This window comes from Ictalurus punctatus, chromosome 28 (genome assembly GCF_001660625.3).
Source record: "Ictalurus punctatus breed USDA103 chromosome 28, Coco_2.0, whole genome shotgun sequence".
Taxonomy (NCBI): Eukaryota; Metazoa; Chordata; class Actinopteri; order Siluriformes; family Ictaluridae; genus Ictalurus; species Ictalurus punctatus.
The window spans coordinates 2595863-2608867 of NC_030443.2; the positions used below are offsets into that span (position 1 = coordinate 2595863).

Below are 13005 nucleotides of genomic sequence, written 5' to 3' on the forward strand. Positions count from 1 at the left end.
ATCTGATATCCGTTTCAGCTTTTATTCATCGTGTTAATCAGCAATAACACACCGTTTCCTATTCTAGCTTTCAGTACATGTTTATTAATATTTATTCAATACTGGTTATCAGACCGACAGATTTAAGGTTCCACATCCAACTACTCATTAAAACACAAACATTATTTGCGTATGTGTTTCCACACATTGGAATTTGATCATAGAGGTCACTGAATAAATTCTCAGTGCTTACTGATTGGATACCTAAGAAATAAAACATAGTAAAAATAATCAAATATAGTAATAAAATATAGTAAAAATAATCAACTTCAGGGTGGTGTATGCTGTATATTACCAACCTGAACTTGATCATTTTCCAATAACATTTTTCAATATATAAAGGGTTTTTTTGTTTGTTTGTTTGTTTTTGGCATTTTTTATCCATTATTTAGTTACATATAATATTGTATAACATCTCAAAAACAAGTTCCTGTTATCACTGACATCAGCTTTAAACATTGTTATTCCCTTACCAGCTTTTCTCTCTCTCTCTCTCTCTCTCTCTCTCTCTCTCTCTCTCTCTCTCTCTCTCTCTCTCTCAGTTAATAAGACAAAAATAAATGCAGACTGTTAGAGAAAATAAACATTTTGACCAAACAGCTCCAGGAATTCAACAGCGCAAAGGTCAAAGGTATAAACACCAATAAGACACAGCTGTTTAATTCATTCACTATGTTTAAATATTTTTGAAATTAAGTAAGTCTCAACGATTTGGTTGTTTCATGCATCAGCATTGAAACAGATGAAATTCAAAACTATCAAGACTGCTCAAATTCAACAGGTTCTTTAAAAAAAAAAGTCAAATTATGATGAAATGCTCTCTCCATATTAACAAAAGACATCAATAACATGAGAATCATCGCAGGATACTGCGTCCAAAGTACAGAGAACATCCGTGAATGTCTACGCTATATGCAGGAATCAAAATATACATGATATCTTTACTAATTCTATATTCCATACAGCACAAAGCTTTTCTGTTTCCGGAGCCGCCCCTCCCTTGAATAGCCTTGTTCATCTGTCCCGCTGTTCCTTCTTTATTTTCATATCTGTCTCTTCTCCACTTCTTCCCTTTCCTATATGAACACAAGAAACACAGAGTAAATATCTTTAAAATAATTTAACAATTGCTCCTCTTTCGAGTTTGTTTTAAAAAACCCCAATAAACATCATTTGAAATATACATACTATGTGCTACATACTATCCATCGTATTCATTAGATTTCAGATTGATAAAAGTTCATAATTAATCATCACTGTTATAAAATATATGCAAATAAATAAAAAACAGACCACTGTGCTGTTAAAAAGCTGGAGGTTTTAGTATAGCAGAAAATTGTTGTCTATATATTTTATGACTTACTTTTTTTGTTTGGTCTTCTTCTTTTCTGTGAAGTTAAAAAAAATGATGCATGTTAATACATTATGTTGCTACAGTATGTTATATGTAATTAAATATGTATATTCAAGTATACATACTGTTCAGCTTTACTTTCTCCATTTTGTTCTGTGGGATTAAATATGATGCATATTAATATGATGCGCATTCAATTACATTCTGTTAAAAAGCTGTAATGTTACAGCAGTACAAGAACAGTGCAGTATGGTGATTGTTAGTGGTACGTGAGGATGTAGCTAGTACTCTCACCAAGAATCTGGACGTTCATGTGGTAACACTTACTAACAAATTTGGATACTGGTTTGCACATTCTAATAGCTATGTTCTTGGTGTACTTAGTGAGCTGCTAGTCAAGATAAGTCAAATAGCTACTGCTGCAGTGGTAACATTATTTAATGTCTTTAACTTAGTTGGCTTAGAGAGTGCTTTATTTACATAGCAAATTTCAAATGTTCCAATCTACTGAATTAGTTAAGAAAGTGTTCATTCTGTTAGGCAAGGGCATTTGGTATGCCAGCAACATTATGTTATTTTTCACTGATAGATGAACTACATGTATTGAAGGTTGTGTGACTTACTTTTCTCAGACTTTTCCTGTTTTAGGTGTTTCTGTGGAGTAAAATAGGATGCACGTGAATACGATGTATACAATGCATGCTGCGCTTAGAAAACGGAGATCTTCTAAGATTATTAAGTAAGTTTCTTACTGTCCCCAGAGGGACCACAAAAGAAACGTCAACATTTTCTATGAGTATACAATTTATATCAAAATCAGCAATAAACTATTGAACTGTTTCGTAGATTCGACTGTCTTTTCATTAAGACAGTGCAAATAGATGGATAACTGACTATACTTCAGGATACATACCACAATCTTGAGCCAGGCTGCAACCTTCTTTACAGCTTCATCATTCTTACGGCACTGCAGCAGCCCTTTATCCTCATGGAACAGACAGTCAACAGTGATAATGTTTTCTCTGATCACAGCTCTGCTGCTGTCTGGTACAGTGATCTCTGGGTTGTATGTGTGATGGAGCATCACTATTGCTATGTACTTGTCTGTAAACAATTTTACAGAATGCATAAAGATTTCTCAAAAAAACTAAAAAAAACCCCAAGCACATAATTTAGAAACAGGATCAAATGATCAATGCTTTTATAACAAACCCTCAAAGTCGTTGAGATTTTGCAGTGCAGCTTCGATATCAGTTCCAGCTCGTGAAACAATGGGTAAATAAAACAGAACCGCTTTACAGTCCTCCTTTGTAGACTTCTTCATAGATTTTCTTTCTTTTTTAAGTTTTGCTGTAAACTGATTAGAAGGCAGGCTTACCGTTTCAGGAACAACTTCAAAGTATTTAACTATTTTAGAGAAACACAAAACAACAGTTTAAATATAGTGCACACGTACTGTACTGTATTACATTCTTTGAACACATCAAAGCAGCATTAAAGGAAAACCCCACTCTGAAATATGTTTATATTGAAATATTTCTAATGTGTTAAGTTAATGTTATTTATCTTGTCATCGTGCTGAGAAAAGTGTGCAGTACAGGGTCCTGAGGACTTTCCCACTGAAGAAAACTGATACATAACTCCACAATAAAAATTAATGTGTTTTTACATGTGAATTAGCTGTTAATATAGAAACAGTAACGTATTAGGAGGAGCAAATTAATATAAACCTGTGAAGAGCTCCTATGATAGAAAATTCACCAACAGCTACTGACCAATCAGAATTAAGTACTCAAAAGCTCTGTGGTATGAAACACAATCATTTATGTATGTATATATATATATATATATATATATATATATATATATATATATATATATATATATATATACATACATATATATATATATATATATATATATATATATATATATATATATATATATATATGTGTATGTATGTATGTATGTATGTATATGTATACTTACCTTTCAAGTTAATTTTTTCCAATCCATTAAGTTCTGTGTTTGACTTAGACTGTTCCTTATTTTTTTCTGTGGGATTAAATATGATGCATATATAATATGATGCACATTCAACCACATTCTGTTAAAAAGCTGTAATGTTACAGCAGTACAAAAACAATGCAGTATGGTGATTGTTAGTGGTACGTGAGGATGTAGCTAGTACTCTCACTGAGAATCTGGACGTTCATGTGGTAACACTTACTAACAAATTTGGATACTGGTTTTCACATTTTAATAGCTATGTTCTTGGTCAACTTGGTGAGCTGCTAGTCAAGCCAAGTGAAATAGCTACTGCTGCAGTGGTAACATTATTTAAGGTAACTATTTAGCTGGATATAGAGAGTGCATTATTTAGGTAGCTAACGTTCAAATGTTCCAATTAACTGGATTAATAAAGAAAGTGCTCATTCTGTTAGGCAAGGACATTTCGTATGCCAGCAACATTATGTTACTTTTTCACTGATAGATGAACTACATGTATTGAAGGTTGTGTGACTTACTGTTCTCAGACTTCTCCTGTTTTAGGTGTTTCTGTGGAGTAAAATAGGATGCATGTGAATACGATGTATACAATGCATGCTGCGCTTAGAAAAAGGAGATCTTCTAAGTTTACTGATGGGCTCAAAGAATAATAAAGTTTCTTACTTTAAATAAATATTTATGTTTCTTACTTACTATGTATATCAAAATCAGTAATAAACTACTGAACTAGAAGTCTTCTTGCTTTTTATGCTAACTGACGTGATATGGAAATATGAATATTTTCACCAGTACCATGATGAAATGATTGAATATCTTAGACCAGCCACTAACTTCTGCTACTGTTTCGTAGATTCGACTGTCTTTTCATTAAGACAGTGCAAATAGATGGATAACTGACTATACTTCAGGATACATACCACAATCTTGAGCCAGGCTGCAACCTTCTTTACAGCTTCATCATTCTTACGGCACTGCAGCAGCCCTTTATCCTCATAGAACAGACAGTCAACAGTGATAATGTTTTCTCTGATCACAGCTCTGCTGCTGTCTGGTACAGTCATCTCTGGGTCGTATGTGTGATGGAGCACCACTAGTGCGATGTACTTGTCTGTAAACAATTTTACAGAATATATAAAGATTTCTCAAAAAAATTAAAAAACCCCAAGCACATAATTTAGAAACAGGATCAAATGATCAATGCTTTTATAACAAACCCTCAAAGTCGTTGAGTTTTTGCAGTGCAGCTTCAATATCATTTCCAGCTCGTGAAACAATGGGTAAATAAAACAGAACCACTTTACAGTCCTCCTTTGTAGACTTCTCCATAGATTTTCTTTCTTTTTGAAGTTTTGCTGTAAACTGATTAGAAGGCAGGCTTACCGTTTCAGGAACAACTTCAAAGTATTTAACTATTTTAGAGAAACACAAAACAACAGTTTAAATATAGTGCACACGTACTGTACTATATTACATTCTTTGAACACATCAAAGTAGCATTAATGTGTTTTTACATGTGAATTAGCTGTTACTATAGAAACAGTAACGTATTAGGAGGAGCTCCTGTGATAGAAAATTCATCAACAGCTACTGACCAATCAGAATTAAGTATTCAAAAGCTCTGTGGTATGAAATACAATCATTTATATATATATATATATATATATATATATATATATATATATATATATATATATATATATATATATATATATATATACTTACCTTTCAACTTCATTACTCCCATTGCATTAAGTTCTGTTTTTGACTTAGACTGTTCCTTATTTTTTTCTGTGGGATTAAATAGGATGCATATTAATATAATGCACATTCAACCACATTCTGTTAAAAAGCTGTACAAGAACAATGCAGTATGGTGATTGTGAGTGGTACGTGAGGATGTAGCCAGTACTCTAACTATCACACAACTGCCAAGAATCTGGACGTTCATGTGGTAACACTTACTAACAAATTTGGATTTAGCATTTAATTACTCTAGAGAAACACAAAACAATAGAAAAATATAGTGCACACATACTGTATTACATTCTTTGAACACATCAAAGCAGAACTAAAGGAAAACCCCACTCTGAAATATGTTTATATTGAAATATTTCTAATGTGTTTAGTTATTCTGGTGCTAATTTATTGTGTTGCTGCATTAATGAAACTTAATTTCAGTTAAAATGACACTCAATAGGAGAGAATTTTAAAAGCTCTGAAATGTAAGTGATAACAATCAGGTTTCAGTTTTAGCGCCTACAACCAAAAGAACAAGAGCTTCTTTTCTCAGTCATTATGTTACAGTGGCATTTAATGCCACATTAGTGAGAACTCCAGTGTAGTGGAGACAGCAAACAGTGGACTCAAACTCCCATAATATCCATTTAATAGTCCATTTAAGGCCTTAGGCTTCAAAGTAAGAGGTCTATCACATTTACACATATACATATCATTTAAAAGTACATTTGTCCCTGCAAGTTATGTCATTGGTGTTAGCTATTTAAAAAAATTATATTTTAAAAATCATAAAAAGTGCTTCAAATAGTTTCCCTATGTAAATTCGATTATTTTCTAAAGGGTCATTTTAGATGTGTCATTGAAGTTGAATGTTTCAGTCATCCTGTATTTATTTATTTTACTAGAAAATTGAATGTTATATTGTATTTTTACTATTTTGCTCTTTTGCAAAATAAAAAAGCATCATAAAAATTTAGTTTATATATTTTAAAATCATAAAAGAAAAAATATTTAAAAATTCTATTTGCTGTACTTGATAGCAATAATGAGCTGCATCATAGTACATTTGGTTTTACATGTGCAACTCCAATAAGCAATGTTAGTGCATTTTAATTATTTTTTCTTTTTTAAACAAAGAACACGTGATTATTTTCAAAATAGAGTTGTCGCTGATAAGAAGAATGGAGTATAATATAGTGTGAATGCTAAAATTTTAATTCCATTTCTATTAATTGACTTTTTTTTTCTTTTTTTTTTCACAATAAAAACAGCATTTTGCTGTAATTGCTAAGACGAACCCTGGGTTTTATATGGCACAATAACTTTATATGTGTAATAAGAAGGTATATCATCAATAATATATATGCTATACAAAAAATAAACAAATATTTTATCCATACTGTATCCTAATACTGCAATAAGTTAGATATCCTGTGAAGTAGATGACTATAAACTTACGATTTATAAATTTATACAGTTGCCGAGGTGATGCACTTTTTAGACGGTCCCTTACTGACTCCATTACTATAGAGCGCTGATGACCTGCGCTGCGCAAAGATTGACTTCCGCGGGATTTAACGGGAGAACATTTAAAAATATATTCAGTTGTACTTGGTTCAATGTCCACTCCAGACTAAGGCAATACACATTTTGTCCTTTTTGTGTGTTTATTTCTTGAGAAATAGAAGAGATTTTCGAATGTGCAGCGAATGTCCAGAATGGCTGTTTTTTTTCCTGTTTTTTTCCCTAACCGGACACTAGGGGGACTCCGTGCAGTCTTACTCTTTAAAACCGTTTCAGTGCAAACAACAATGTTAATCTTACCTGTTTCCGTAGACATTATCTGTAGAAGAGGCCAGGAAAAATAATCACATGAGGAAAAGCTATCTTCATCAAAATAATTTCGACTGAATTCGAGAAAAAAATGTTAGCTCACCCAGATGAAAGTAGATTCTATAGAGTTGTTTCAGGTTAAAAGGAATTAAACGAAACGCGAGAAAAACATGAACCAAACGCACAGCAAATTACTTTCACTTTGATAAGCCACGCCTCCCGGCTCCACACGCATACACTTCCGTGAGCACAAACCGAAAAGATTCCGTTTCAAACGTCATTTATTCCACCAATAACACGCTGTACATCTGCAAAAACGCACGCGAGACATGCACTTTCCCCCTGATTCGTCTTTTTTAAAAATATATTTTTAGACAGAAACCACTAAGAGCCTTAACCACTAAGACACAACTGCCAACTTTGTTGTTGTTGTTGTTGTTGTTGTTTCTGTTTATTTATGAGCTACAAAAATTGCTCAGATGTTCTCCAGTTTGATTGGTTAGAAAATGTAATTGTCTATAATAAGCTGTTTTAATCGGGGGGGGGGGGGGGGGGGGGGGCTTAGTTTTCAGCATGTTTGCCTCGCACCTCTGGGGTTGGGGTTTGGGGGGTGGTCAAATCTCATATCTATTATTTGTGCACAGAGCTTGCATGTTCTTCCTGTGTCTCAATGGTTTCCTCTTGGTACTCCGGCTTCCTCTCAAAGGTCATGTGTTGCAACATTGCTGACTGCCAATTCCAAATTGTCTGTAGTGTCTGGATGTGTGTGAGATTGTGCCCTGTGATGGGTTGGCAAAATGTAGTGCTATGAGTTCCATGGGATAGACACAAGGCTCCCCTGCAATACTGAGTAAGATAAGCGGGATGGATGGATGGATGTATGGATAAATAAAACGCCAGTGAAAAATCACCAATGTTTAAAGGTTCATTAATTAACTGAAAAAGAAAGGACGTGAAAGACCGTTATTTTTACTTGGTGCCTATTTTATCAGGGTGAACTTTGACCTGTGAATTCACAAGTCCATCTTGTAAGCTAATAGAAGCCAGGTGGGCGGGGCTGTTTTGGTAAGTAAAATGGAGTAGCAGTAACTTTTCCTTTGCTGTTTTTACTGTTGCTTCTTGCTATAATAGCTGTCTCGTCCACTGATATTTGCTAAAGCTTTCTGTGGTGAAATTGTTGTTGTTGTTTTTTTCTAGAATTTTCTTGTTAGCAAAGTTGAGACGTCTGTTTTCTAAACCTAGTAGTAATTAATTCAGTAGGCTATTTCTTGTTTAATGATGTGGTAGTGTAAAAGCAGGTACTCGTTTTGTACACCAGATGGCACTCTAACACTGGCTATAACCACACCGGGTTGAAGAACTGTATTGTTGGCCTGATTGGTATACTTTAGCATGCTTTTCTTATTTCTGTTCTTATATATTATATATCCATTTTTTAATAAAAAAAGAAATGTAATTGTGATTAGACCAGAAACGGTCAATGCAGCCTGACACTCCTGACTGTGCTGATTTTCCACTTACCCCCTATGCACTTGTGGACCACCATATTTTGGGAATGTCAAATGTGTGTAACTGATCCAGATTATTTGAAGGAAATCCACTGAAGTTGCACTGCATGAATATCATGAACGAGTGCTGTGCTGTGTAGGCAAGCTTGCTTGTTTTCTTTGCCACTGGAAAATAGCAATTAGGGTTTGCCTGGGTTTTTTTTCCTAGCCGAACCACATGGTGTCCTTAGGAGCCAACCTCAGGTACGGACACACTGAAGTGTGTGTGTGTGTGTGTGTGTGTGTGTGTGTGTGTGTGTGTGTGTGTGTGTGTGTGTTCTGCTTAAGGACTAGTGTGTAGGATATACACACACATACACAGTCTGTCCCTTACATTCATGATGCCTGGCAGGTGACTTATATCTCATTAGTCTGGAAGGGAGTCTCTGTCTAGACACACACACATGTCTCACTATCACTGCGTGAACCTTCCATTGACATCATTATTAAAGCAGCTCTAACCTTTTTTTTTTTGTTCTGTTTTGTTTTGTTTTTTTTAATGAAAGAAAAAAAAGCAGTATTCCTCATGGGGACCTGCCAAATGTCCCCGTTAGGTAGGCTATAAAAACATGCATGCGCACACAAACACATTCAAGCACCTTTGTTACGCGCTATTACAAAAGAAAGCCACACCAAACTTGGGGGGGAAAAAAGACACGAGACACATTTCCATTGTTCTTTTTTCATAAAACAAAAAGACATTGTCTACATCACAGGCAATAATCATGAAGGAATTTCTGAACTGAACAGAAATTTCTATCATAGCCGTGCCATATAAGCCCCATACCCTCCCAAATCCCGACTGATTCCCCTTATACACATAAGTACACACCCCAGACCCTATTAATACTTTCTTTAGTCTTCTTTATACATCATTGTCATTGGATTCTTCAATAGTACCAGATATACATGAATAGGATAAATCTCAATAAACAGTACCCTGATTGTACATATCAAACCCTTTTTTTCCCAACAAATGGCAGGTACTTTGGGAAAGCCATGGCTTTCTTTCTTTTGCTTTTAATTTAAAATGATTATTATTATTATTATTATTATTATTATTATTATTATTATTATTATTATTATGATCATCATGTCCTTTTTTTTCTCGAGTATACATCGGCCTTGGCCATATTTCTACATCACACTCAACCATGTTTATTTATTTATTTATTTTTGCTTCACAGACCAAAGGCCAGAGACACGCAAAATTTCTACATACAACCGGACTAAAGGATCTTCAGACCCAAAGAAAATCTCAGCTGTTCTAGAGCGAAGACTCGGCCAGAATTTGGAAAAATGTTCTAAAGTACAGAACTGAATTCCACCTGCTCTAGGATGCAAAGCTTTTTTTTCTTTTCTTTTTTTTTTCTTTTTCTTTTTTCTTTTTTTTACAGCTGCCATGGTTTGTGTAAGAGCTAAATACAGACAATAAGGCAATAAAAGAGAGATTAAACAAATCAGACAGTGGTCACGCACATATCAGCGCAAGAGCAAAGAGTACAAGAAAGACAGACATGGCCTCACATACACAAACACCACATACACACTCGTTTACGTTCGAGATGCTCTATTTGTTTCACCGGCCAGCTCCTGTGATAGATTTAAGCAGGCTTATGTAGGCTATAGGGGGAAAAAGAGGAGGGCCAAAAGAGGTCTTTAAGACATGACCCCATGTGTACGTGTAGCAGCACCACCTGGCCTTGTTGCTAATCTGTGGTAGAAGGAAGAAGGTACTTTATACTGTAGCTGAGATATATATGTTGGGTAAATTGCATGGCAGAATGGGTCTTTCTAAAAAAAAAAATAAAAAAAAGGATAACCAATTAAATGTACAGAATTTTTTTTTTGTAATCAACATAACCTTGTGTCAGAGTCAATACAGTACATGTATTTATTTGGCAAACTATTTTAAATAATCCAATAATAGAGCTTTTGCGGGTTAAAGAGTTCTCTCGGTTCCTTTACAGAAAAATCACACACATTCCACATGTACTGATAAGTTTTTACCACATATAAATGTGTGAGGAGAAGAAAAAGAAAATAACATGTGAAGGTGCATTTCAAGGTGCATGTTACGTCCTGAAATTGCACAACCCAACTAAACATGGTGTGAACAATATGATCACATGATCACACAAAGAATTTTACATCTGAGAAAATGAAATTTCATCTGAAATGTGCAAAAACGACAAGCAACAACAATACAAGGAAAATAAATGAATTACGTCTGAAAAATTCTTGAACACGTGAAAAAACTCACATCGAAATAAATGAATAATATAAAAAGAAACGACGCGTGTGTAAAAAAAATAAAAATAAAAACCCGTGAAAATGAACGAATCCGATGTGAAAATGAAAACAACGTGCATTACATGTGAAAGATAATCTGAAATATCTCGTGTCATTTTCACGTGACTTATGGTGACTGATCACGTGAACTTCATGTGATTTTTTTTTTCTGTAAGGGTTGATTAAGGGATCTGAACTCAAAACCTTCCAGTTTCTTGTGTTGAAGCGTGCGTAGCTCCACTTCCCACTCTCATAAACATTATAATTGCTCCAAGTTGACTTGAACAAGTTTTCATGTACTTCTAAGAAATTTTATATAAAATTTTTTATAATCAAAGCAGAAATGTTTGGCTCGTTTGATGCATGAATACTACAGAGAATCTTGGCACTGATATCGCAGCTAGCTTTTCACCAAAACTGAAATAAAAGGTTGATTAGAAAAGTGCAAGTCGAAATTTAGTAGGTCGAAACAAGCGGTCCGATCTAAATATCTAAAATCTTTTCTTCTTTATTTATTTATTTTTTTTAAAAAAACAAAACAAACAAACAAAAAAAAACAACAAAAAAGGATTTATTACGAAAATTTGTGACCATGATAGAAAAGATTTTTTTTTTTCCAGGAAAAGTGGACTTAGTGGTGTTTTAGAGAGGCACCGCTATCTCTTTATTGTAAAAAGACCCTGTCCAGATTTTAAAGCGCTCCGGCGGAAACCCTCACCCTTAGACACTTTAGAATGAACGTTAAAACACAGTTAGTCTAGCCGAAAGAATGGCGATGTGCGGCGGATCGGAGTGTGTAAAAACCGTGGTGTATAAAATTGTGTATGGGAGAATACTTGTAAGACCACAGTCCTGCTGTTGCATACTGTCGAGTGTAAAAAATATTGTATTCGGACGTCTGATTGTAGCTGATGTGAGTTTGTGTAATTCTCTCTACTGTAGCATATGTTAGTCAGACTGGTGTGATCTTAAAGGAAAACTCCACCCTGAATGGCTTGCATATTAATCTTTATAATAAACGTGTGATCTTCAATGGCACCCAAGATATATTTTGATATATATAGTTTTTTCATTCGGTCATTGGTGGTCACATTGTTTCATTTCGGTAAACAATCCCCCCCCCCAGTGGCGCATTGGGCTTTAGCCTTCGTTTCATCTCTACTTAAAGAGAGCGAATGCGGCGGTGCTTTAGTCCTTTAGTCTGTCCAGTCTTCTCACCTCCTCATCTGCTCAAACATTTCAACATCCAAAGCTTCACCGCCATCACGCTCATCGTCTCGTAGATCAGAGCGGAGTCTTGTATAGTGTGCATTCTAGGACTTTGAGGACAACGTTTGCGCCCACATCTCCACCATTACGATGCTGGATTTCTCGTTAAATCGATGCTTTAAATTTCGTTTTTAGGAGCGAACAGTGAAAACTGACCATGATCACTTACGTTTGAGATCTTTGGATTTCAAGAAAAAAATGAAATGGCGTTGTAACTGCGCTAGAAATACCAGTGTACCCGTGACATCAGCGTGGTACACAACCGCGGGCTTCTCGCAGTCGTGATCAAAATAGAACGCCAAGCAACAGACGAGCACCGGATTCACGAATATTTGAATATAAATATATCGAATGTGTTTCAGGGTGGAGTTTTCCTGTAACTGTAGCTGAATTGAGGAGGCACTTGAATGTGTCAGTTGAGAACTGCATGTAGATGCGGCGACTCGCAAGTGAGTCTGTGTGTGAGGTGTAAAAGCGATAAAATCGAAGCTGTCGCAGCTTAATACAACGTAATTACCCTGGCTATATAACTAAAAATAAATATAAATGGAGACTACAATTGCACACACACACACTCACACACACACACACACACACACACACACACTGTAATCTCTTTTTCAGTCACTCAGGATTTCTGAGCCGGTCAGCTGATGCCTCCATGCTCAAAGGAGCAGAAGAGCAGCTATTGAGGATAAATGTACGTGTTCACCAGTGTTTATGAATTATACTGCAGTTTAATACAGTTTGAGGTCTTGGTTTATGGTTGTGTGTGTTTGTTTGTGTGTGTGTGAATATGTGTTAACGTCAGCATGTGTTCATGTATGTTTCACCATTGTTGGGTTGAGTATAGAGGCACAGCATGGCACAGCATAGATGATGCAAACACACACACACACACACACACACACACACACACACACA

At 35.1% G+C, this 13005-nt stretch overlaps 1 protein-coding gene across 1 annotated transcript; it reads right to left on the reverse strand.

Annotated features, from left to right (window-relative positions):
• Window positions 1–68: 68 nt before the first annotated feature.
• On the reverse strand, window positions 69–7261 carry LOC128629337 (uncharacterized). The gene is made up of 13 exons (XM_053677033.1): window positions 7077–7261; window positions 6965–6983; window positions 5126–5191; window positions 4618–4812; window positions 4321–4511; window positions 3922–3952; window positions 3383–3448; window positions 2606–2800; window positions 2307–2497; window positions 2017–2047; window positions 1519–1546; window positions 1403–1427; window positions 69–1115 (listed from the first exon to the last, which is right to left on the reverse strand). Exons 2-13 carry the CDS (start codon window positions 6978–6980, stop codon window positions 1083–1085), a joined length of 1068 nt encoding a protein of 355 aa, XP_053533008.1. The 5' UTR covers window positions 6981–6983; window positions 7077–7261; the 3' UTR covers window positions 69–1082.
• Between the last annotated feature and the right edge of the window lie 5744 nt (window positions 7262–13005).